At 40.3% G+C, this 25,732-nt stretch overlaps 1 protein-coding gene across 1 annotated transcript in view; it reads left to right on the top strand.

The window, feature by feature from the left end:
- Positions 1 to 25,732, top strand: part of POU6F2 (POU class 6 homeobox 2) — a gene marked incomplete at both ends in the record, with an annotated part of 485,745 nt that overhangs the window by 221,797 nt on the left and 238,216 nt on the right. Inside the window, 2 exons of the mRNA XM_080918430.1 lie at positions 13,536 to 13,627; positions 16,685 to 16,913. Coding sequence (XP_080774556.1) covers positions 13,536 to 13,627; positions 16,685 to 16,913 — 321 coding nt within the window. The remainder of the gene's footprint in view (positions 1 to 13,535; positions 13,628 to 16,684; positions 16,914 to 25,732) is intronic.

The following is a 25,732-nucleotide window of genomic DNA, read 5'->3' as shown; positions in this document are numbered from 1 at the left end:
CAAATCTTGTGTGTGCATGTGTTATAACAACACTCCCATAACACTTACAGGGCACTTACCACGTGAGAGTGAGGTATTGTGCTAAGCTTTTGCCATTTATCATTTTAAATCTCCCACCTACACCGTGGATATTATCATCACCCCACTTTACAGCTGGAGAAACTTAATGTTGGGTTAATTAACTTACCTAAAGTTTCACAGGCAACTTTCTTTGTTACTGAATTTGGGGCTCAAATCTTGTGCCCCAAGCCAGGTTTAGCCATATGTCCTTAGTAAGCCAAAAACAAAAACAAAGAATGCAGAAAGAAGAAAAGGAGATTTATTTGGTGTAACAACATTGGGAAGAGGGACAGAGAAATTCAGCGAACCACCAACTTTGTCTTTGAGCTCTTGAGTCAAACTGAAGTGTAGACTGAGAGTCAGGGATGTGCATGTCTAAGCAGTCCGGGTCAAAGTGTGGTCCCACCCACCACTGACCCAGCACTGACTGGGCTTCAGTCTCATCTCGTAAAGTGGCCTAACACATTGTGAAATCTCTTTCTAGGAGACAAGTTTCCTCTCTGGCTGGTGCCTTTTCCTTCTTCAATATGAGATTTCTGGGGAGACTCCCATTTCTTTGAGGTTCATTTATTTCAGTAATCTGATAGATTGACAGACATGTGTGTCTCTTTAGAATACAGGCCAGTTACAAGGTAAAATAAAGATAAAGATATAAAACAGTTCAACTCTACCCTATGTCATTAGGTGGTCAAGCACATGCCATGCTCCTCTTGTACAACTTGAAGAAGTTGATCTCTACTTCTTTGTGGGTCCACCTTTAGATGGATGGGAACCTGTTCCACAAATTCCAAGGAATGTTGACTGAACGGTAGACATCCATCTATAGACAGGATTTAACACCCCAAGTACTAGGATTACAAGTTTGTGCCACGTCTAACTTTAGGCTAGGCTTTAATGACACCTATTGTCTATTTTGAGGTTCTAGTTACAGGTCATGAAGATGGTTTTCCTTAACATTGCAGAGTCTGATTTTCTGAAGTCTCAGTACACTGGGCTTCCTACACTGCTTTTATCTAGAAGTCACATGAGAAGTCTGATCTTCTCATCTAAAGATTCTGTTACAATAGCATGACCTGTTGCCAAGAATGTCATGTGCACCCACTCAGTCCCTCTGCTTTTGAGTGAAAGACACCCTCCAGAAACCTCTCTTTGCGCATGAATTTTTTTTTGTCTGACCGCGTGTGCATAGAGAGGATCATCCAAATCTTTTGTCTTATTTGGGGACCCTCAAAATACAACTTGTCTCCTTTAATTGAGAAAGAGAACATTTTGACCACCAGGCTGAAGACTAAAGCTCACAATAGGCACTAACCCAGTCCTACTGATCCAGAATGATCCTACTGACCCATAATGGACATTCACTAGACATGGCCATAATGACTATGGCAAATCGGGACAAAGCCACACTCAGTAAGCACAAAATTGAGAGCAGTGTCCATCCCAGAATGGCTGTATGCCCCACTAAAATGAGTGGAAGGGATGATATGATCTCTCCAATAAAGGTTACCAATTTGCTTAGTATTTTTAACCTTCTAAGGAAATTTTAAAATATCCAAGTGGACATTTCCCCACGTTGAACGCCCCTGAGCACAGAGATGATCGTTCTCCCTTCTCTCAGGGTCTCGGAAACCGAGCATTGCACAGCACAGCTCCCCGTGATGGTGGCTGCAGGTAAACATGCTGCACTACGCATGCTCATAAGTTGGCTCGAATTGAGATTGGTCTCCTCGGCATTTTGGGTTGAGCATGCCCAGAAACTTGACAGGCTTCTAACTTGAGTCCCAGCTCCTCTTCTTCTCCCTCCTTTTGCACAAAACAAAACAATACTGCAACAACAGCAATGAACCTCAAGCTGTAGTTTTGAGTTTCCTTAAATTTCCTGGACTTTAATTCTCGTCGTTCAGGGCTGATCTGGAGAATGAATGACAAGCAGCTGTGGAAATTTAAGTCCTATGCCAGACTCTCAGCCATTCTTTCTGTCCCTGACCTCTTATGTCAACTCATTCCTTCTACATGAACCATCCTACTCAATTGTCATCTTCCACCCGGATTACATGTAAATTTCCAGTTTATTCTATCACCTATTCTCTGGGTCATAATTTATTGATATTGAGAAACCCAGTGAGTAATGAGAACTAAAATATTTTATTTACGCTTATATCTGCACTCATTTTAATGTGACACCTTAAAGGGAACAGGTTGAGGATGAGCTAGTGCGTGTCTTACAGTTAGGTGTATGCCAGGGCTTCACAGTAGCTTTTCTTATTGCAACACAAATATTTATTAGCTTTACATTAATAGCATCTTCACTAAATATTATATTAGTGTATAATCCTATTATTGTTTCCTTATATTTAGGATTTAGATATACCTCCTATATTAATTCCAACACTAAAGTTATAAACAGAAATATGAACTCAGTAAGTGGATTGTTAAAATATTTTAACCCAAAGGAGTGTGTAAAATATGAGTAGAATTAATGATGGGATTTTTGGTGTCTTTCTATAACATAAACAGGGACCATTAATGCCCCAATATGGCAACATAGTGAATGAAAATTGCTACACATCATACTTTTTCCTGTAATGGAGAGAAAATACAGTGATAAAAATAATCTGAACAACTTCTGCAGAGCCTTTGTTTCATTTAAGTGGAACAAAAGCTACAGAAGGAGAGGACAATGAAATGATGTGTTGCTAAAAGGATAAAGAATCCGACCCCACTCTATTAGTGACACACACTATGAATGCACTCCAGTTAATAGCATCTTTTAGCAATCGCTACTTTTTCAATTACAGTGATGCTAAGAAATAAATAGACTGAGGGAGAGAAAAATGGTCAGACTACACCTGAATTGGACTAGTTCTTTGGCTGATACTCTTTAAAAAAAAAATAATAACCAACTCTTGAGTAAAAAAAAAGAAATCTAAGAACAGTTTACGGATAGGGCATGGGCTGGCATTTTCAGAATCAAGAAATACTCAATATTATTGGGAATGCAGTGTTTTCATTACCCCGTCTCTGGTGGTCTGAGCCATTCATTCCTAGAGTCTTGAACAGCAACCTTCTCTTCCAGCTGTGTTTTTTGGGCTGTTCGAGAGGCTCCATTATGGTACGGGGCTGCTAACTAGGTGTGATGCTACAATTTCATGCACTGTGATTCCTCTAGGGTGTTCCTTCCTGTCCTTTGCTGAGTCCTAAATCACCCCACTTCCACCAGCCCTTTGCCACATGCAAGACTGGCTGCAAATGCTACCCTTTAGGAGCATCTGAGCAGAAATGCAGTTTTATTCCCTCTTTAGGGGTTTTCAAATTTTTTATTCTCCTTTTTTTCCCCCAAAAGTGACACTCTGGCTACGTTTGTAGGGAATGTGGCATTCTGAGAGAAAATAACTGAAATGGATGAGCCAGACTCTTCACCAATTCTCACAAGTGGAAAGATAAAATATGGATGCAGAGGAGAACGTGGTCAGAAAATCTGTTATAAATCCCATGGCTGTGATACTGGGTGAGGTTTGGCGTTGGTTCTGTTGATTTGTGAAGGGGAAATGTGCTTTCATTTAAGAATGTGGGACAGCTCCTCTTTCTGAAACCTCTTCTCTGGGTATCTCCTGTGTGTGGCTCTGATTAGGGCAATCCTGCAGAACCCTCCTCTGCGTATTCTTCATCTCTGCCTCTCATGCCTCAGACTCCAGTGGATAAAATTTGAAAGTTTATCAAAGATATTGATACCACTCATTAAAATTACAAAAACCTAGGAAAGGAGGGAGAGACAGATGTTGGTAGATATCAGAAGGGATGAAGTGAGCAGAGGCCAGAGCTTTAAACTCAAAACCAGTGCTTTCCCTCTTTTGTGCTGTGTGTAAACATTGTCTGAGGATTTTTCCAAATATTGATCTGACTAATGAGGGGTCCCAGACCTGGGACTTGGGAAACAGAGGTGAGCCTTTCTCATCAGTCATGGCTGACACTGATGCTGTTGGCCATAGAGTCAGGCCTTAACCACAAAGCCCCTGAGAGGCAACTATCCTTTACGTTAAAATGAGTGAATGCTTACTCCTTGGATATTCAGCCTAATGTGAGGAAAAAATAGGACACGGAACATTGCTGATGCTCTTTCATTTGACTGTGAAATTCCAAATCGAGGAAAGTGACTGATTTGTGAGGGCTGGACTACATGCCCGTGGAGGTCACAAACGCAGACACTGGGTTGAGAACCACGAGTTCTTTGTTAAAGAGGTCTCTGAGATCTTCTACCACATCATTATCAGAAGTGACCACACCCAACGTTTCCAAATTAAATGATGATGCATTCTGTCATGGCTCATGTTTAACTTGTATTCTGCATGTGCGTCCTTGCCACTGAAGGGTTATGCACGTGTGCGACCTTAGGCAGTGTCTGAGAGTCTGGGAAGACAGGAATGACTGGAGCACCATGGTATCCATAGCAACGTCAGGCTGCAGCAGGAAATTAGACTCGTCGTCATACAACTAGTCCTAGTGGACCTCATGTGCTTTCTACCCTTCAGTTCCCAGGTATCCACGCGACACTAGGTTAAGACTCAGTGAGCTGAACACAGATTAAAATCTCATACTGAGAACTTCATTGACATAGATCTGTAAGACAAAAGGGTATAATGTTAGTACAAAGCAGAATGTTCCTGAAAGAGACAAGAAGATGGCTCACTAAAAATCACAACAGTGTCTAACCCTCCCACTTGAACATCACAGTACTATAGCGTCCACGTTAGACAAGAAAGAATATCCCCCCTCTCCTACTCCCCTCTCTGTTCACAGCCCCTTTTTCAGAATTTATTTAATATTTCATTTTCTTAGCACAATTAAATTGGCCCTCAGTCCTTTATGCCCATTGTTGTACAAGAGGATATCTTGAAAAAAATTAAAATGAAAAGAACCACGTTGCCTCGAACAATTAAATCATGTTTCTTGCTGTCAAGATTGGTGGTGGTTTGATAATTGGTGTTCGAGGACGCCTAACAGTTTAAAAAGATTAGTCTATGGAAAAGCCAGACCTGACTGCGTACCTCATAACCCTACCCTAGAGAGACTGAAGCAGGAAAATCAAGAGTTCAAACACAGTATAAATAAATAAATAATAATAAATAAATAAAACATAAAAACAACCTAAAGGGGAGACCTGTCTTCACATGATTGCTAGATCATGTGACATTTGACATATATGTTCTTTAAAAAAATTTACATGCAATTCATTATTAACATCAAAAATGTTAGCCAACAGAACACAAAATAATATTTTAGCTTAATTTACTAACAACCAACCTGTAATAACAGCCTGTGAGACCCATGATGATTTGTAGGATTGATTACTTATGGAGATAAAAATATGCTTAGATTTCTCTGGAGACACAAGCATTCTTCAGATTTGAATACAGGTTTAAAAAAGGGATGAGGTTCCCTGAAGCAGATACAAGTTTGGGTGCAACTTTTGAAAACCGAAGATGCTTTATGAGGAAGACTTGATGCAAAACTCAAAATGGCTTAGAAACTGAGAGAGCGGAGGCTTTGAGGGTAGCTGGGTGGAATCTTCTTAAAACACCCAGTAGAGAGAGGGGAACGCCGTGGCCTCCAGACCTCTGCCCCTGTGACGGTGGCATTTTCTTCCTTCCTTCTGCTCTTCTTAAAGGACATGGGCTCAAATAGCAAAGTTAAACATTTCTCATCCTGGTAATACACCAGCAATTAATCCAGAAAGCCAGTGCATACCATGAGGTTGCAAACTTTGAATCTATCTTTTCATGGTAGGTTTGGGTGGTGGTTCAGAGAAGAAGCCCCAGGTCAGAGGCCTACATTGCATTTCCAGTCAGTACCACACCATGTGAAGTTGACACCTGCATGGAGCTGGGCATAGATGAATCATGATAGAAATCTCTACAGATGAACAGAATGCCATCTATAAGGTCTACTTCATCCATATGCCACCAGAGCACCATCAGACAAGAGGAAGCATTCCATGCAGCACCTGTGTGTTAAGGGTGGCCCTGAACAATACCTTGTCAGTTTTCCTGGATAGAGGTGTTGTAGGAGCAAGGCTTTCTGGATTTAAGAAACCTTTTAAAAATTACATCATTTCCAAGTGGCTTAAAAACCTGTGATTTAACTGTTCCATCCTTTTAGGAATATCAGCTCACCCCAGAGTTTCAAGTGTCATGTATCTACACCAGAGCCCAGAGTTGGTGTGCATGACATCAAGAGATGACAGTTGTGACCTGGGAGGAGACAGCAGTACTCTAGGGGCCTTGCCTACCTCACAGCTCTTTATCAGTTAAAAGCAGGTGATGGAATTATGTTGATGTTGGACAGTTCTCTTTCCATGATTCTTCCATAGGCATTTGCAGACACTGAAACCTCAACTGGTCTGGATATCAAAGGAACTGGTCTCTCCTTTTATTAGATGGGTATGAAAATGAATGATTAAAAAAATGTTGCAGAAGGACCTAAGGGAGACTTGATGAATTTTGAGGGGGAAATTTAAAAATCTCTGTAGAGTACATGTAAAAATGAATGGATCTGTGAATGATTTAGGTCAGTATTACAAAGTCATCATCAGCTAACCAAGTTCAAATAATGGATCTGTAGGGAGTATTTGTGCTTTATCTCAACATCCCAAGTCTCCCTTTGACTTTCATGTGTACATACAGCCTGCAAATAAAGGTCATTTCTCAGCACTGCTGTGAACCTAGACCCTTCACTTGCGGAAAGCTCAGAGTTCCTCTCCAGAGGCCACGTGAGTCACTGCCAATAAAAGGAAATACATTTTTCCACATTAACATCATCAGATGTTCTCCAGTCTCTGAGCGTCAGTAGGTGGCATTATAGGTATCTGACAACACAATTTGCAAAAGCACAAAATCCATGTGGATTAATGAATGTGGGATTTAAGGTGCTCTTTATAGAGTTAGCCTTATTACTTTAGAGTCAAAAATTCCACCAGCAGACTGTAGGGCTCTGAACATAAGCATGTGTGTGTCTAGAGTCATAAAGGGGTCCAGACCAACAATAAAAGGTGGCTAACAGTAGAGGTGGCTCTGTAAAGGTTTTTTTTTTTTTTAATAGACACTTCCAATACTTCCAGTCCCTCTCTGGCATTGAGTGATCTTAAAAAAATTGAAAGAAAGGGAAGTTTAATTTAGAGGGGCCTTCTGCCCTGCCTAGCTGCGGTTCACCTGCTCAACATGAAATAGTAATGTGCTCAGCTGCCCAACTTCTATTACATAAGCTGTGTATCCCGGTGAGAACTGCAGACTGTGGGCAAGAACTGTATGAAACACAGGAAGGAGCTGGCAAGTCCCCATGACCTTCATGGGACTATGTTTGTTTTACTGCACAAAGGGGGAAAAACCCCACATTCAGACTTCTAAAGAACCCAACTCATTAAAAAATGCATTGGTTGTTAACAAGGAAACTTTCTGGGCTGTTTGTTGGAAAGATGGCAGACATGGGGGAGCACATTGGGATGAGCAATCTGATTTGCAGCCCTCTCCTTCTCAGCCTGCAGACGTCCCAGTGTCTTCTTTACCAAATGGTGTGGTGAGACTCTGAAAAGGAGTTCCCTCTTGAGGAGGAAAGCAGTTATATCTGAATATTAACTTGAATGGAACTTGTGTCTAGTCTACAAAGAGAGGCAAATTCAAATCTATACTAGAGTGTTCATCTGCTGACTATCTAAGAGATGCTAAGCCCGGCTGAACTGTGTCAACCAAAGGCTCTCTCTCCCTCTTCTCTCTCATCTCTTTCCATTTCTCCCTTTCTTTCCCTCTCTCTATCCCTTCCTCCTCCACTCCCCTGCCTCCTTCTTTACCCTCCAGAGACAGGCAGGCAGCACTGTGAGTCTCAGATTTGAGATTCAGTAGGAAATGTGGAGCTGAGAATGAGGGGCCCTGACAAAGATCCTTAATTTAAAATTCTATACTGTGACTATTTAGCACCTGGTTTACCCTTCATGGATGATCTGCAAATAGACTGCGATTACTGATTAAGAAAAAAGAACATCCAGAGTGAGGGAACTGGGAAGGCAGGAGGGGTCATCCTGCAGATGGCCCAATGCCAGCACTTGAAGCCAGCGTTCTGTGATTATTCAAGTGTGTGTGGTGATTCCAGTGGCATATAATCACACGGGTAGCATTTGGTGGTGCAATTCATGTGTTGTCCCCAGGGGAAAGAAAACATAAATTCTCCTGGATATCAGTAAAGTCACCATTATTCACAACGTCTTTAACCCTCATAGAGTTTAAGAAATGCCCATACAAATACCCTCTTCCCCTCTCTGTCCCTAGTTTTCTGTGAGCTGTGAAGTGCTTTAAGAAACTCCAATAATGATTCACAGATGGGGGGGGGGGGTGGGACTTGTGTGAGCCATGGTCTGTGGTAGAATTTAGAAGCTACCTGCTCAACTCTTGGTGTCCCACTGTCTGTGTGTCACTCTAGACTAACAGCCAACAGGGAGACCCCTGTGTCATCAGCATCTCATCCACAGATGTGAAAAATACCAACTGTAGACAGAAACTGTTTGGGAGACACTTAAACATATATAGGCGTTTTTCTTGTCGTAACTCCTTAAACAATATAGCATGAAATTTACATAGCACGCTCATTGCATCAACATTATGAGTAATCTAGCAGTGATTTAAAGTGAACGAGAGACTATGTATAGGTTATAAGTAAATGTTATGCAGATTTAAATACGCGATTTGATTATCCTCAGATTTTGGTGTCTACAGGGTCTGTGAAACAACTCTCTGGATACTGAGGGAGGAGTATTTGTAAACATCACATTTTGTGAGCTCTGAGAGACCCAACTACTAAGGTCCATTCCAAACATGGATTTAATGGTTCACAGTACATAGTTATTGTCTGTGAATACCATTAGCTTGTATATAAGATATTTCCAAGGTCTGCACACAGAGATTAGAATATGTATTAGTTGGCTTTGGTAGTTGAGCATTATAAACAAATTCAATAAAATGAAATATTACCTTAAACCTAAACTTTGTTAAGGTATATTAATCAGCAGATTAGCATTTATATGACAAGCTTGCAGAGTTTCAGTGAATTTAGATGTATGTTGTCTATATTGAACTCAGCAGCCAACCTGTGAGGGAAGTTATGTCACCATCCCTGAGTTTCCTAAGAGAAAGCTGATGAGTAAGTAACCAGAAAACAATTCCAAGTCCATACTCCTAGTGAGGGGAAAGATCTAAATTTAAACCTGCCATGTCTAAACTGTAAGAAACCTTGCCTTTAATCTCTATACCAAACTGCTTCCAATATCTGGTCCAGACAGGCTTTTGTGACTGTGGCAAAGTGCCGATAGGGAAGACTAATTTTGGCTTATTGTTTTAGAGGTTTCAACCAATGACCAGTTTACTCCTTTGTTTGAGGACCTCAGCAAGGCAATATATCATAGACAGGACCCCCACTCTCTAATCAGAGATTCTATTCCTGCTCAAATATCATGACCAAGAAGCAAGTTGGGGAGGAGAGGGTTTTTTTCAGCTTACACTTCCACATCGATGTTCATCACCAAAGGGAGTCAGGACTGGAACTCAAGCAGGTCAGGAAGCAGGAGCTGATGCAGAAGCCATGGAAGGATGTTGCTTACTGGCTTGCTTCCCTGGCTTGCTCAGCCTGCTTTCTTATAGAACCCAAGTCTACCAGCTCAGGGATGGCACCACCCATGATTGTCTGGGCCCACCCCCTTGATCTCTAGTTGAGAAAATGGCTTACAGCTGGATCTCATAGAGGCATTTTCTCAGCTGAGGCTCCTTTCTCTGTGATAGCTCCAGCTTGTGTCAAGTTGACACAAAACCAGGCAGTACGCACACTAATACCAAATTATGGTGGTCAGAAATCAAAGAAAGCATGAGGAAGTTACCAGCATCCTCACTATCCTTTCAAGAGCATTCTAAAAATGGTTCATCTTCCTTCTGCTTGTCCATAAATGTTCTACCACTTCCTCATCCTATCACAGGTTGACAACAAGGCTTTTAACACAGGCTGTAGGGACAGTCTAGATCCATGCTGTAGGTGTCTTTTAGGATTGAGACAGAACTTGTCAATAAACTACTAATAGAAAGATATTCCCAAGCTTTGTACTAAACAGTAGTAAGTCCTCAAGTGGATGGCAACATGTATCTTAAGTCAAACCTGTATTTGTACTGACTGAATAGTCACCAAGTGGGAAGGAAAGGCTGAGCTCACAGTCAAAGAGGACAACTAGCAAAGAGGATGAGGGCATAGAGGATGGAGTAGAACGGGAGGAAGTGAAGTGGGGTGACTTTAGTTAAAGCAACATTGCATTTGTAGAAGAACATCGAAAGACACACTGTTGTTTTAACACTTACCATTTGGTAATTAAAATACAAAAGTTTTAAAGCACGAACCATTCACTACAGAGGGCTACCTTGGGACCCCACATCTCCAATGTTGCACTGTGTTTCCTAGGCTTCATGTTCATTTCAAGAAACATGTTTTAGAAAATATTTAATCTCAATCCAGTTCTTCTACCCTGAGTTTGATCATTCAGTTCCCAGGTAAAAGACACACAACTTTTATTATTTACAATAAGTCTCAATCAGCACTATAGCTGGGCAGATATCTACCCTCTATGCAATTAAAATCTATTTTCCTATTGATAACTTACTATGTTTCATCTGGGCTGCTCTTAACCCCAAATGGCCAGGCATTAGGGCCATGCTTTCTTGTCTCCTAACCCATGGTGTTTTTCTCCTCCTTGTGGTCTCCTCTGACTTCAAGGCCCGGAACACCAAGCCTTGCCTACCTCAATTCTGCCCAGCTATTGACTGTATTTACTCACAGGCATCTTTATTCATCAATCAGAAATAACTTAGAGCAAGGTCATATAGCCTCATTTGAGTCTACCTGTGGACTCTCTCATCAGGGACAACCAACCAGGTCTGGGCCCCCACGCCACCCCTCACTTAGCATTGTAATATATATAACAACAAACCAAACCTCAACAGGACACCTGCTTAACCGATACTTATGGTTGTTTGATATGTCACAAAAATACCTAACCCCAAATTCTCTGCTACCATACAGTAAGTATTGCTTCAAGTCACTAAAATCTGTAGCCAATGCTTTTTACTAATTCTGATTGCAGGATTCCCCTCTGGCAGTACAGGAAGGGCTCTGTATAGAAACTGCCTTCCAACAGATTGGTTTATGGTCCTGCAAAGTTAAGGGTGATACATGTGTTTGGGGGAAAATGGAGATGCACATTAAGACAAAACATTACTTTTGGAGACCAGGCAGAAAAGCATATATAATCTCCTTTAGAGCCTGTGAAAGATGTAGTTTTACACATGAAATTGTGTGGAATTGCCCCCAGACTGTGCTTAACATGGGTTCTGAGAATAGCTATTCTCAGAAAAAGCGGCTGGGTACCAGTTAGGGTTTCAGAGCTACATTATAAGCAAATGTAATCTGTATAGCATTATAGAGAACAAACATACACTTATGTTAGCACAGTGCCTAGAGCTGACCAGTGGGATCCGTTGGGAAGAGAGGATGAACCGGGTTCTGGACACATGAAGAAAATATGATACAAAGGGGGCCTGTCTTGCTATAAGAAAATTTAATAGCATGGTGTCCATTTAGTTACTTTAGGACTTTTTTACTTTTCTGCATGTTTCATTTCAGAGTTTGGTATAAAAGTCTAGGCCTGACAAACTTGAGGAAGCAAGCATGCTTTTCTAAGCAGTAAATTCTTAGCCATTTGCAAATTAGCCTAATCTTAATATTTTCCCCCAAAGCACTATTTGGGGGCTGAATGGAGACGATGAAATTTATATTTCACATAGGGCTGTTTGGCTCAACATGTTCTGGCTTTCAAACATAATAAATAAACTACATATAAGAAATTTAGAAGGAATCTCTTTTGCATATATGAGGATTGTTGGTATCTTCTAATGGGTCATTTTACCCTTGTTATTAAATGACAGTGATCATTATAATGCCAAACATATCTTGAGAGAATTCAGTTTATAAAATGTCAGCAAGTCTATGTTTTTTATTAGTCTGCCCCCAAATCAATTTAGAAATTTCAATAAAATGCTTGTAAGTATTCCCCAAGCAATGGCCATTCCTGACTTTCTGAAAAAAAAATTACAAATTAATCAGATTTTCAAATTTCTGCATAATGGCTTTGCACATTTATTGCTTAATCCTATTATAAAATGTTGTTATGATTGACACATCACTGTGGAGATAGAAGTCAATTGAATAATATGTAGCAGTCAATTTTATTTGTAGCTTAATGTGCTGAAGTATTTTTTCCACATTTCCATTATTTATAAGTCTTTCCCTTTGGAGACTATATAGAAGAATTGGTTTTAAATGAGCCAATAATACCTTCTTTAAAATTTATAAGCATGACAGCATCATATCTTTTTTCATTGGTTGGCCACAGCATGCCAGTAAACAGAGTTTGAAATCTCTTCCACATGCTATTCATAGGACAAACACCAGGAAAGTGGATCTTGTTCAGGTTTGCTAGGAACCGGACTTCAACCACTCCATAAGAAAGCAGAATTTCTCCATAGGGACACTTCAGAAATGGCTCCAAGTGCTGTGTATTTTTTTAAAGTCTTTATAGCTTCCACCATTATCACAACTGCTGTGGTTTGTCCTGAAACAAAGGGCACAGCAGGCAAACAGCACCCAAAGGCTGTCAGGTGCTAGAAATCCAACAGCGTCTCAGGTCAGGAATATGGTGTGCTCGGTGCCTACAGAGATGGGTCTCTGTGCATTGGGGGTGAGACATCTCTTTTTCTCTGCACCAGGAAAACTTGCCTATGGGAACCTGCATTCCTTTCAGAATATTCTGATGGGTGAGAGGTGCAGCTTTAGAAAGGGTATTCTTAAGAGTCCACCCAAAGAAAGCATAAAGAGACAGCTCAGGGGTGCAGAGTAAAGCGAGGAATTCCTACCAAGGAGCAATCTAATGGACATGGTCGTGCCTGAGATTCTAATAAGGCTTTGGACGATTTGCTTAGCTATTACTCACCTCTGCGTAACAGTCACAGTTTCACACACAGGCTTGAACTGAACTGGAGTGTTATCCAAACTGATGTCTAATGTTAAATCTCGTGGCACATAAATATATATATGGCTTTGGTATATATATATATATATATATATATATATATATATATATATATATATATATATATATATATATATATATGACAGTATACGTTTTTCTACTGTCTGTTCTTTCTGTTGACTTTGGTCATCCTGAATATACAATAGCATCATTTTTTTTTTTGCCATTGTCAAGCGATTGTTTTATTTGAAAACTTGGTGAACTACTGTTTCACAAGCATCTATTTCTTAGTGTCTGTCCTATGACACCACAGAAATATGTTCTCAGGCTGGACTTCATTCTAAGGGAACTTTTCTCATTTGAATTCTAGGGGCCAGAGGAAACACAGTCCTACCAGACCCAGGCACTCCTGACCAGCACCAGGCCAGTCAGACCCATCCCTCCTTTCCAGTTGGGCCACAGGTTAGTATCTCTCAGTTGTTTTGCATTAGGCTGCATTTAGGATGATTTTTACCATATAAATAACCAAATAAATAACCAAATAAATAATAATGAGTTAAATCCAATTAACTCCAACAGGGCAAAGATGGTGATAAATTTTTATATGGGAAGCTATATGACTACATTATTTATTAAGTACTCTCAAGAAAATATGTGTTTGCAAAAAGTCTCTTCTTAAAGGAAAAGTTGGTTTTTAATCATGTGGAAATGTTTTTTTTTTTTTTTTTCCCCTTAAAACCTTCTACACTAGGCTGTGGGTTACCATGCAGTTTTCTCGAAAGTAAAACTTTAATGACTGGAGTGCGAAGAAAATTAAGTTATTTCAACCTTACTATAGCCATTTTTGAAATACAAGATGTGATTTAATATAAAAAAGTTAATGCAATTTTAATGCTAGTTCAGCTTATTGGGTTTGACATTACTGTACATCACACATAGCTCTTGCATTAATAAAGAAATACATTCATTATTTTTTAAAGTCCAATATTTGTTTTCTGCAGCCTGGCGTGGGTTATATGGAGATGTAGATTATAAAATTATAAAAGGCTGGGCTTTCTTTAACCTCTGCCATCTACTGTGGAACTTTCAGAGTTCGTCTTGCTCTAATGGAGAGAAATGTCTGGGCCCATTGTAGTCATTTGTTGTTCCTGGAAATTAACCATTTTCGGGACAAGGAGCACCTGCCCAAGTGTAGAGCTTCCTTCAGACACTCTCTAGTCACCATGAAATCCTTCAATGTCCTCAAACGCCACCATCGACCTCAGAGCCCAGACAACTCTACATTGATGGACATGAGGAAAGAGCAGTGCCTGCTGGGAGACATAGACCTAGAGAGAGCGCATCCAACGTGAGCCGTTGGCTTTTTTGTGTCAGACCCTCATCATTCTTCCCTTCTGGGTTCATATTGTTTGTGCTTCTGCCTATGTGTGTGCGTGGATGGGTCTGGAAGCACAAGAGCCCCAGCATGTTTCAATATTCTAATTCTAGTTAGAATGGCGGACTCCGGCAGTGAAGAGGCATGGCTCTGACAGCCAGGAACCTGTACCCTATCTTAAGCCCCAAATCCAATCTTCAAATTTTACAGGTCAGGCCTCCAAACCTGTGTACAATCTGAGAGCTACTATGTATCTTCCCTTGAAGCATCATACCCATTGGCTGGTTACCTTACTAGGAAGCCTGGGCTGGGCTACAATTTCATTATTATTCCCCAAGACTGATGATTCGTTCTTTAGAGTAACTTCGTGGTTTTTAAAGGGAGAGGCAAAGTAATTGTTGTGAATTTATTAAAGTAAACAAATCCATTTGGGAGCCCAGAGCTTCCTCCACATGGATCTGGAGGGTACTCTAGAGGTAGCTAGAAGATGCGCCCACTCTTACCATCGGTCTCTAAATGTAGAAGCTGCATGTCTGAATCTGCTCCTTGTATTGGAGAAGGAGGGTAAAGAAGATGACTGTGGAAGACTCTGTCTGGTCTTGAACTTGAGCTCTCCAGGCACTAGACATGAAGCTTCCATCAAGCTATAAAACTCCCTCCGTCCCATTGGTAGGATACTTGCAGCATCACAACAGAGCGTGGCGATTACCATCTGCCATTGCTTCCGTATTTAAATACCTTTTCTATGTTCCAGCAAAAGGAACGGCAATTCTACATAAAGTTTTACTTTGAATCCTGTAGAGGAAAGATGCAGTATTATATTTTACTCCCCAGCTTCTGCAAGAATGTAGAGAGTGTACTGGTTTGAGGACTCTAAGGTCACATGACCAGTGAAGAGCCTAGCCCAGCACTCAAGCAATCTTTGGGCTCTGCTGCTGCCTTTCACACCAAAGCATGACCATTCAATCAAGAAAGGATATGCACATGGGTTTCTATAGTAACATCTTAATCAGGTGAAGAGTATGAAAAAATTAACAGAAGGGAATTTTTAGTATTTGATCTTAAACTGTAAGTATTTCATTTCTGTTACATTTTAGAACTTGACATTATACATACATACATACATACATACATACATACATACATACAGATTTAGAGCATATATAGAGACACTTATGTCACTTTAATAGCAACCACTGGTTTACTATCTTCTTTATTTTCATATCAGAAATATGTGCGTGTACATATATTTGTACTTTTCTGCATGTATACCTGCACAACTGAAGATTATATCAGACACTTGTGAGGTCCTGGGAATTGAACTCAGAATCTTTGAAAAGGCTCTTAATCACTGAGCCAACTCTTTAACTCCCCAGGAGACATTTTCTTTAACTTTCCTAAATAGGTACCTAAATGATCCATATTGATAACTATTCAATATCTCATCAGGATGGCACTGGAACATGAACCGCTTCAACATTATGCGATTTAAGGAGTATTGCGTAATTTCATGAATTTATCTCTTTTCACTCTGAGTTTTATAGTGAAGCTATATCCTAAGAGTATATTCTGAGTCAAATGAGGATGCATTATTTACCATTATTGATGTTTTTATTTCCAAATTGTTTTCCAAAAGGATTATGTTAGTACCCGTGCCCCCCAGTCACAGGCATGTATAAAGGCATCACTAAAGGCCTAAAAACAAGATAATCTTTTACACTGCTTTTTGTTAATGAAATACTTAAAAACAGTGTGGTATTACCTTTGATGAACCAAAAATATAATAAAAACCCCACCAATATTTTTCTGGGACAATGTAGAATAAATTAGCTGAACACTTTAAATATATGAGAATAAAGACCAAATAAATCTTCAATTCAATTTGCAATGTGTAACGGTACAGTATTTCCTGAAAACGTATTTAAGATACACAAAGATTGTAAAATAAACTGAAATTTTTCAAAGAAATAAGCAAAACATAATGTCAAAATGTAATTTCTTCCTTGTACTCTTTCTCGCTTGGATGGAGGACCTTTTTTTGCCACTTCCTTGGAAACTTTCTGACCTGATATAATGGAAGGATTGTGCTCTGAAAGGCCGTGTCTTTCTGATAGAAAGTGAGCCAGGTTTCTCTTGTTTTGCAGCCTCTTCTGACGGCACAGCAGTTAGCCTCTGCTGTGGCCGGGGTGATGCCGGGAGGCCCCCCAGCCCTCAATCAGCCAATCCTCATCCCCTTCAACATGGCAGGACAGCTAGGTGGTCAGCAAGGCCTGGTCCTCACACTGCCCACCGCGAATCTCACAAACATCCAAGGGCTGGTAGCAGCAGCTGCAGCTGGAGGCATTATGACTCTGCCATTGCAGAATCTACAAGGTAAGCATCATGCCCAGATGCTGGGTAATGTTCTACTCTTGGGCTGCGTTTTCTGAAATGGGCAAATAATGCTCAGTGAGTGGGGAATGTGATTTGGGGTTGTTTTCACCATGAAGGACATGAAAGGCTTCTGCAGAAAGCTGCATTTTCAGTTGTTTACAAGCTTGCTCAAGCCATGGTTTCATCAACCTGCATTTCTTCTCATGAACACCAAAGCCTTTCAGGCCCTCTGGAGGCACTTACAGAATCACAATCATTGTGGATACACCATCATTGAAATGTGAAATCACTGTGATGTTATTTGCAGACATAGTTCTAATCTGACAAGGTCTTCAATTTACTCACAAGCAAGGAAAGGTTGGATGTCATTTACATCTGTGTGAATGCTTAGGACATTACAAGGTGTGATTTGATGATCAATTTAATGATTATTTTTGCCACTAAATAGGCTTTAGATTATAAGTGCTAAAAAAAGTATATTATTTGAGCTTTTTGGTAGAAGGCAGACTGTACTTTTATTGGGAGAAGCTGTCCTCTATATTTTGAAAAGTTAAACTTTTCTGAAATTTGACAACACCAGCACTGGTTGATTTCCAAATTATTCATCAAAGAAAAAAATAAATATGATAAAAAACATTCTGAATAAAAATATAATGTCTACTACCAAACCAAACCAACCAAACAAGAACACACAAAACAAAACAAACTAACCAACAACAATAAACCCAACTATCTACTCTGGGTAAAACAGTTTGACTTCTTCACTTCTGTAAATGTAAGCATTTTCTTTTACAGGATAAAGGTTTGTCTGGGTAAGTCCTCAGAATAACAATTTGAATTACTTTAAAACTGGTTAAGTGGTTGGAGTTTACTTGACTTATCAAATTGCTTAGAATGTCAATACACTCACTAAAGGACAACCAAGAACTAGTGACCCTTGCCCTGTGTGCACTCTATATTCTGATATTCCCACCCTTTGTTGCTACTCTTAACTTTCATTTTAATGTTTAAAACAAAGTCTCTCTTATACCATTAAATTGTGCCAAGTACCTTGCCATTCATAAATCATGCATGCTCAGGATACACTAATGCACGAACTTTGCTTGTTTCAAATTTGAGTGCTTGGGAAGCCAGGAACTTGAGATTAAGCAAATAAAGCAAGAATCCACAAGGTGAAAGCAGAGGTAACAAAGTGTAAGGCCAGGCTTCTTAATGTAGGTGGATGATGAAATCTTAATGAAGAAACAGGCATTATCAAAATGCGCCCTTCCATTTGGAACATGTGTGCTTATGGGAATATTGAATATTATAAATAAACATCAGCTTGTGGAGGTACTGAGCTGTGAATTAATTCTGCTTGGTTAAGATGGACACCAAAGTCAGACTGAAGGAAAGAAGTCTTTTTATACTTTCATTGTAGGTCAGTGTTGTTGGGAATTTTAGTGCCTGTTAGCCTAGGGGTTTAAAGTCCGTGCTGGCCTATGGTGCATCAAGGCCTTCTATGTTTTGCTTGGATGTCCTGATTAAGTATGAGTTTAGGATTTAGTCCTTGACTTCTTGGCTCTGTTGTTCCCATGTGGACCCTGAGTGTTGTGCTCTGGATAAGTCAGTGGGGGCAGCAGAAAGCATTACCTTCTTTTATCCTTTGGTCCCTGTTGGCAAATGTTCCAGCCAATATCATCGTAAGACTTATATTTGTGTTCTTAGACAAGCTCACGTCAGACACAGAACTGTAATCAAACACTTCTCCCTTTGAAGTCATCTTTAAGACGTCAGTAGTCTTGCAAGGGAGATGATGAACCCACTAATGTGAAACCTCCCAGCTCTATGTCAGGTGACTTGGGGGAAGGATCCCTCATTTGTCCTAATATCAAGGTGCAGCAGTGAGTTTAGTTGCCCTTCTACAATTTCCTCTTCTTTAAGGTCCAAATCAACACTAGATAAGATCATTCTACTTTGGGTTTATTTAGGCTTTTCTGATGTTTGCATATCCATACGCGATTTCTAAACACCCAGACCTCACTAATAAAAGATGAAACCCTCCTGGTTTGCTGGAAACTGAGATATTTCCCAATGCACAGTATACCTTCAGTGTAATTCTCAAATAAGAATTTTCAGGAAAAATGGAAGGATTTAGTATCCTGATGAGAAGTCTAAGAATGGTAAGGATATGAAGAAAGTTTCTTATCTTCGGAGTGATTTTAATCAATGGAAGTCAATAAACACGACTCGAACAGCAAATTCAGATATCACCTTGAAATCAGCTCATTAGCACCCAGCCCAAGGCTAACCTTAACCTGATTAGGTGACATTCTATATCAGTGGTTCTCAATATATGGGTGGCAACCCCTTTGGCAAACCTCTATCTCCAAAGATATTTATATTACAATTCATTAGCAGTAGCAAAATTAGTAATAAATTAGCAATAAAATTATTTTATAGTTGGAGGTCACCACAGCATGAGGAACTGTATTAAAGAGTTGACAACCACTGCTCTACAGTCTGTGGTAATCCTAGGCAATCCTTGTGGGTGGGCAAGCTTCCTGAGTTCTACCACATTGCAGAAGCCACTGTCTTGTGGGAGGGTGAACAAATGGCTGGACGCAAACAAAATTGGCTTTAGAGGTTGGGTCTACTTTGGGGTGAAGATGACAGTTTTAGATGTCCTCAGCTTATAACTTTCCTCAAAAGTGGTGGTCTAGACAAGGAGCACACAAAAATCAATCTGTACACACACTGCTATGGTCAAAAGCTAGTATAAAGGCTAAAGAGCTGTCCTCCTTGCTGAACTCACTCCTCACACAATACACACGCTGACTTCAGCCCACTCTTTCAGTGTTTTAAAATGACTAATATGCCTTTGCATCTGTAACAGGCATCCCTCTTTCCCAGTGATGTGAGGACTGAGACCTAGAGTGAGGTTTTTAAGTTTCAGACGCCCAGTCCAATCGACATTCCTAGTCTTATATGCCACACACAGATCTGGGTCGTTCGTTCCTTCCTCTTGTAAAGTATTATGCTTTCAATTCATAAATTTTAATTCATAAACCAACAAGAACTTTCTCTGCTAACTTTCTAACTTTCTTATCTAATCCCCTCTGCCTCTTCGTTTAATTCAAAAGCTGTAGATTTGCTAAGAAGATAAAAACAAGCTGCCAGTATCAGTTTTTTAATGGCTTCAAACACTGGATAAGTTTTCAAATATTCCCCTCTATACTAATGTGATTGAGAGCTGATTCTTTTACATCTCCTATCAAGTAGCATAGGATAGTTTTCAGAGGAGTTCTGAGAGGAGCTCATAAGCATCATGAGGAGCTCTGGTGAGGAGATGCAACACTGAAAATGGCCCTCCCAGCTTCAGACAGTGGTCCACTAGAAAGTTTCCCCTTCAGAAGGAAATACCAGAGAGTAGTTGGGAATTTGAAAACTCAGAATGTCAGACTCCATCAGATCCCTGAATGGAATCTGCAGGTTTACAATTTTTCCTAGATGATGTCTGGTATACATCCAAATTTAAGTAATAAAAGCTATTAAGTCACTTTTTCCACTCCAGTTAGCAACTCCTTCCCTTGCCCCAGTCTTGGTTCAACTGCGCTTCTAGAAGAAAAATACCATAGACTTGGTGATTACAAAACAGAAGACTTTTTTTCTCACAGTTATGGAGGTCTGGAAGTCTAAGATAGAGGCACCAAATTTAGTTTTAACAAAGGCTCACCCCTCATTCACTCATTAACCCCCTTATTCATCGTGGCCTGAGTCCTCATTGGCCCTTTGGGCTTTCTTCTACAAGGACACTAGCGTTCTGCTCTAAGCACTTTCCAGGGGCTCTTATTTATGCCAATCCTTGGGGGATTAGGTTTTACTACAAATGTGGGAGAAGCACAAGCATTCAGGCCATAGCATCCCCTAACACGGTCAGAAGGTTCCTCTGCCAAACATTGAACAGCCTCTGTGGCCCAATATGCCCCTCATGAAGTCTACTGCATTTGTCTTCATGCCAGATCCCCAGGCGAGGATATCAGCCCATGGTATATTTATTTCTGTCAGTACATTTGTGTTCCAAAGGCCAAGGGAACCAATGTTCTTGTTTAATGAGAGTGTTACTGAACTGTCTGCCCTAAGAGTTTATCCCAGAAAATCTTTACATCGCCCATAGAGGAAATGCATCTGCAAAGCCTACAGGGTTTTTCCCTTCTTTCAGCAGGTCTTTCCTTTCCAGAAAGAGATTCCCACTCATCATATCACTGATATTTTGTTGATTGTGAAGCAGGTCATCAGAATGAGGAGCAGGACATTATGTAAGATCCCAGGAATAGCCCGGTAGGCTAATCTCATCTCAGCCCAAACTGAGGTCTGAGTCTCAGGGAGTTCAAGTGGCCATGAGGGAGGCTAGTTGAACCAATATCATATAGACATCAAGCAAGAGTCTATCCTCCTTTACCAGAATGACTGGGAACCCCTTTTCTATCTTTTTCTGCTCCCTTCAGGCCATTTCTCTGTTGCAACTTGGGTTCATGTGTTGTCCACTTTCCCGCTCATGTAGCTTTGGGGAACCTTGTACCACTGTTGAGCCCCATTGTGCTTATATAGCTTTTTGTTTATTAAAATCTTAGATTAGCCAAGAGAGAAATTGCCTGTTAGGAAGAGATGTTTTTATTCTGCATTACCTTATAGGCTCACTAGCCAAGTGGAAGGTTAACTGGCTCCATGGTGGGGTGTTCATTCTTATTCAGTGTGTATTAGAATGTGTGATGGTTTGACGATGCCTGGTCTTTGGAAAGTGGCATTTTTAGGAGATGTGGCATTATGGGAGGAGGTGTGACCTTGTTAGAATTGTGTCTCTATGTATGTGGCCTCTGGGGACTCCTAGTGCTCAAGCTGCACCCATTGTAGAAGAGCCAGTCTTTTCTTGGCTGCTTTCTGGTCAAGAGCTCCTCACTCCTTCTCCAGCTGATCTTCCTGGATGCTGTCATACTTCCTGATATAATAATAATGGACTGAACCTCTGAACTGGCCACACAGTTCAAAATACCATCAGGAACACTGCCTTTCATGCTTCTACCAATGTGGCTCATTAAGCCCCACTTAGAGCATTCCACTGCTTTACAAAATTCCAAAATTCATGCCTCCACTAACAATGCCACTTCCCAGGGACCATTATAGCATGTTAAGTGTTATTACCTGCTTATTGTTTGCATTTGGACTCTTTATCTGAAATGAACCACAATCTAGAAATGGAGGGCATATCTGTGATCCAAATCTTTAGGCTGGTAGACACATGCTTTTGCTGTAGATATTCACAAGGAATGATACTTATTTTAATCTGGATCTTGAGGCACAGTGGACATGAAAAGTTTAAGCCCAAACATAGTGCTACACACCTTTTATTCCAGGAGAGAGAAGCAAGCAGATCTCTGAATTTAAGGCCAGCCTAGGACAGAGCAAGTTGCAAGTAGAGAAAAGATTAGGTCCAGGTGTGGTGGTATGTCCCTTTAGTCCCAGAACTCAGCAGATCTCTTACTTAAAAGTCATCTGCAGAGCATGTTCCAAGACAGCTAATCTTAGGCACCAAAGTGATTGGAAAACAGAAAGCTGATGATAATGTAATAGAACAAAGAGAGCACGTTCCATCCCTAGCAAGCAGCAGAATTTGGCAACATTGGCCACATGGCTTTAGAGTCAATGATAGAAGGGGTTACTGAAACAGTTGATGCTAGTTAGCTGGAGCTAAATAAGAAGAAAGCAGAATCACTGAGGTGAAATCTTCTGGGAAGTGTTTTTCTGAGAGCATAAAGAAGCTGTGTTCCTGAAATAGCCAAGGTTGTACTTTATGCTACAGCCTGCTTGGTAATGTGTAAGAGTCCTTCAGGTGGTACTAGTTTTAAAGACATGAAAAAGTCATGGAGAGCAGCTGAGGCCTAGCACTGTGAAAGGCCAGGACTGAAGGGGTCGTGAAAAGAAGCTGAGGCTTGGAACCATAAAGAGAGCCTATTGGTGAAAGGCCTATTGAAGAGGCTATTGGTGAAGCCTAGTTGCAGCAGAACACCACGGTGGATTGAAGATGCCAGTATGATGGAATGGCCATGAAGAAGAGCAATAGCAGTGGGATGGAGTCAACCAGAGCCTAGAGTGCTAGAGAGGACAGAGCTGGAGAAAAAGCCAAGAGTTCTACATCTTGATACATTTTGGTCTGAAGGCAGCCAGTTGAAGACTGATGCTTTCTACACTGGGTGAAGATTGAGCACTGGGAGCCCTTGAAGCTCACCTACACAGTGACACACTTCCTCTAACAAGGCCCTACCTCCTCCAATAGTGTCATATCTCCTGATAATACCACTTCTCATGGACAAAGCATATTCAAACCACCACAGAATGTATGGAATCTGAGCAAGCATGCTGAGGGAACATGCTAGACCTTGTGTGTGATAGCCACAGGACCTATATCCCATGTGACTATAATCAAACTCACAACTGCAAAATGAGACTGGTAATGACAATAAATCTAAAAGAGAGAAAGAAAATGACCGAGCATGTTCTGTGCCACATAATTTTTAAAGCTCCTCTAAAAGTCATCACCCTCCTTTTCACTGATTCCTTCGTGAGGCAAGTACTATGCTAAAAATAGCATTGGGTTACTCAAGAAAGAATCAGTTAGTTGAAATGGCAACATGAAATCTCCTTTCTGGAGCTCATACAAATGTGATGAGTCTTATTTTGCCTAAACTCAGGCAGAAAACGAGAACATAAAGGTAGACAGGGTGGACATCAGTGTCAGCTGTAGCAAAGGTGTTAATGGTACAGCAGAGGGAGGCTATCAGGACAGATGAATCAGACTAGTGACTTGTTCTTACAGCACAGACCACAATGACCCACTAATTACTGTGAGAAACACAAATGGAGAATATGAATGTGCTATGAAGGAGATTTATATCAAAGTGTGAACACTCCAGTTAAGTCAGGGAAAACATTTAAATTAATGACCAAAAAGACATTAGAGATTGCAGCTCAACATGAACACGAAAAAGCAATTAGATTCACGACAAGTTTTAAAAAATTAGGTCAATGATGGTTTTCCTGTCCTTGGCTCTGACAGGAACCCTGCCCTGCCTTTCTCTTACCCCCAAATTAGTCACTTTTGTGTTGCTGTAAGAGAATTACTGATGCTGGCTGCCTGATGAACAGGTTTGTTTTGCTCACAGTTGGGGAGATTCAAAGACTGAAATGTGGTGGGTTGGGAGGCTTGGTCTCAGATGAAGGCCTTCTGGCTACATCCCAACATAGAGAACTAGGAACCGAATCAGATAAGTGTAGAAAGGCAAAGACATGGAGTAATCCTACTAACAACCATCCCCATGATAATTTCCTCTGATGATGATGCCCCTCATCACTAGATTGCCTTCTAGCATTATGTTTTCATCTATTAACATTAACACCAATCCAAAACCACCATGTAGAGATCAAATCTCCATCCAAGAATCTTTGGTGAACAAGCTATATCCCACCTGTAATATTCTGCTATGATAATATCTGTATGTGGCAAAAAATTCAGGAATACTTTTTGTGAGTTGTATTGCATTTTCTTTTTGCTTGTGGTAGTATTGTCTTAACTAGGCTATACTTCATGCAATAAAATACATGGCTCCTTTCAATGAGTTCTGATGATAGTATGCAACCTTGAAGTATACATATACCCCAGTCAATAAATAAACATTCCATTATTCCACCAAATTATTCCTCTTGTTGCCCCTTTCAGTCAATCTGGAAGTTCTATCTTTGGTATAGATTAGTATTTTCTATTCCAGAACTACATGTAAACAGATTCATGTTGTGTATTCTTTTAAACCCAGCATGATGTCTCTGATATTCATTCACATGTTCATAAATATATGTGTGTCCCCTTTTGTATAATTTCAAAGCAGTTTTCCAAAAACAATACCATATATGTTTTTCCACATCCAACATCCAAGTTATGCAGATACCATCAAAACCTTCCGCTGGACCCAAAAGAAGATCCTTGGTTGGAGTTATATTAGTCCAGGTTCTTTAGAATAACAGAAGCAGTAGAGTATACACACACACACACACACACACACACACACACACACACACATATACACAAATGAAAGATATAAACAGAGGATTCATTGGACTGTTTTATATGATAGGCTTACAAAGATCAACAAGGCCTCCTATTATCTGGAGAGGAAGATATCCTGGAAGCTTCTCAGTCCAAGAAGCTAGATGCTCAGGGGTCCCACTTCATTGCTGAAAGCCTATAAGTCTCCTGGAGAGGTCCTGGTGTTGAGTCCACAGTGGTAAACCAAAGATGCTAGAGTCTGATGTCAGCAGAAGCTATATATTCCCTTTAGAAAGAAGTCACAGTGGTAGCAATTTTCACTCCTTTTTACCTTGAACTCCTTTGTAAGGTACCATTTAATGGAGAGCGGGTCTTCCCTAACAGCTAATGATTTCTATAAGTGTTATGATGGAATGCTCATTCTAACAGGAACATCTTCTAGGTGATGCTAAATCCACCCAAGTTGACCACATTTACTACCACAAGGCCTTTGAGAAATGTATGCTTGACCACTACCCTCCTCAACTCATGATCCATACTCTCTGTCTCCTACCTAAAGATCAAGATGTGAGTTTTTATCTTCTTCATACCATCATTTTTTTTCTTTGCCACTATGGACTCTAACTATCTGTAACTGTAAGTCCAATTACACATTGTATTTTATAAGCTTCCCTGGTCATGATGTTTTGAATAATAAGAAAGTAAGATGGGTGTGATGACAAAATACCTGACAAGAAGCAAC

This window comes from Micromys minutus, assembly GCF_963924665.1.
Source record: "Micromys minutus genome assembly, chromosome: 6".
NCBI classification, from domain to species: Eukaryota; Metazoa; Chordata; class Mammalia; order Rodentia; family Muridae; genus Micromys; species Micromys minutus.
This window is presented reverse-complemented; position numbering and strand designations above follow the sequence as displayed.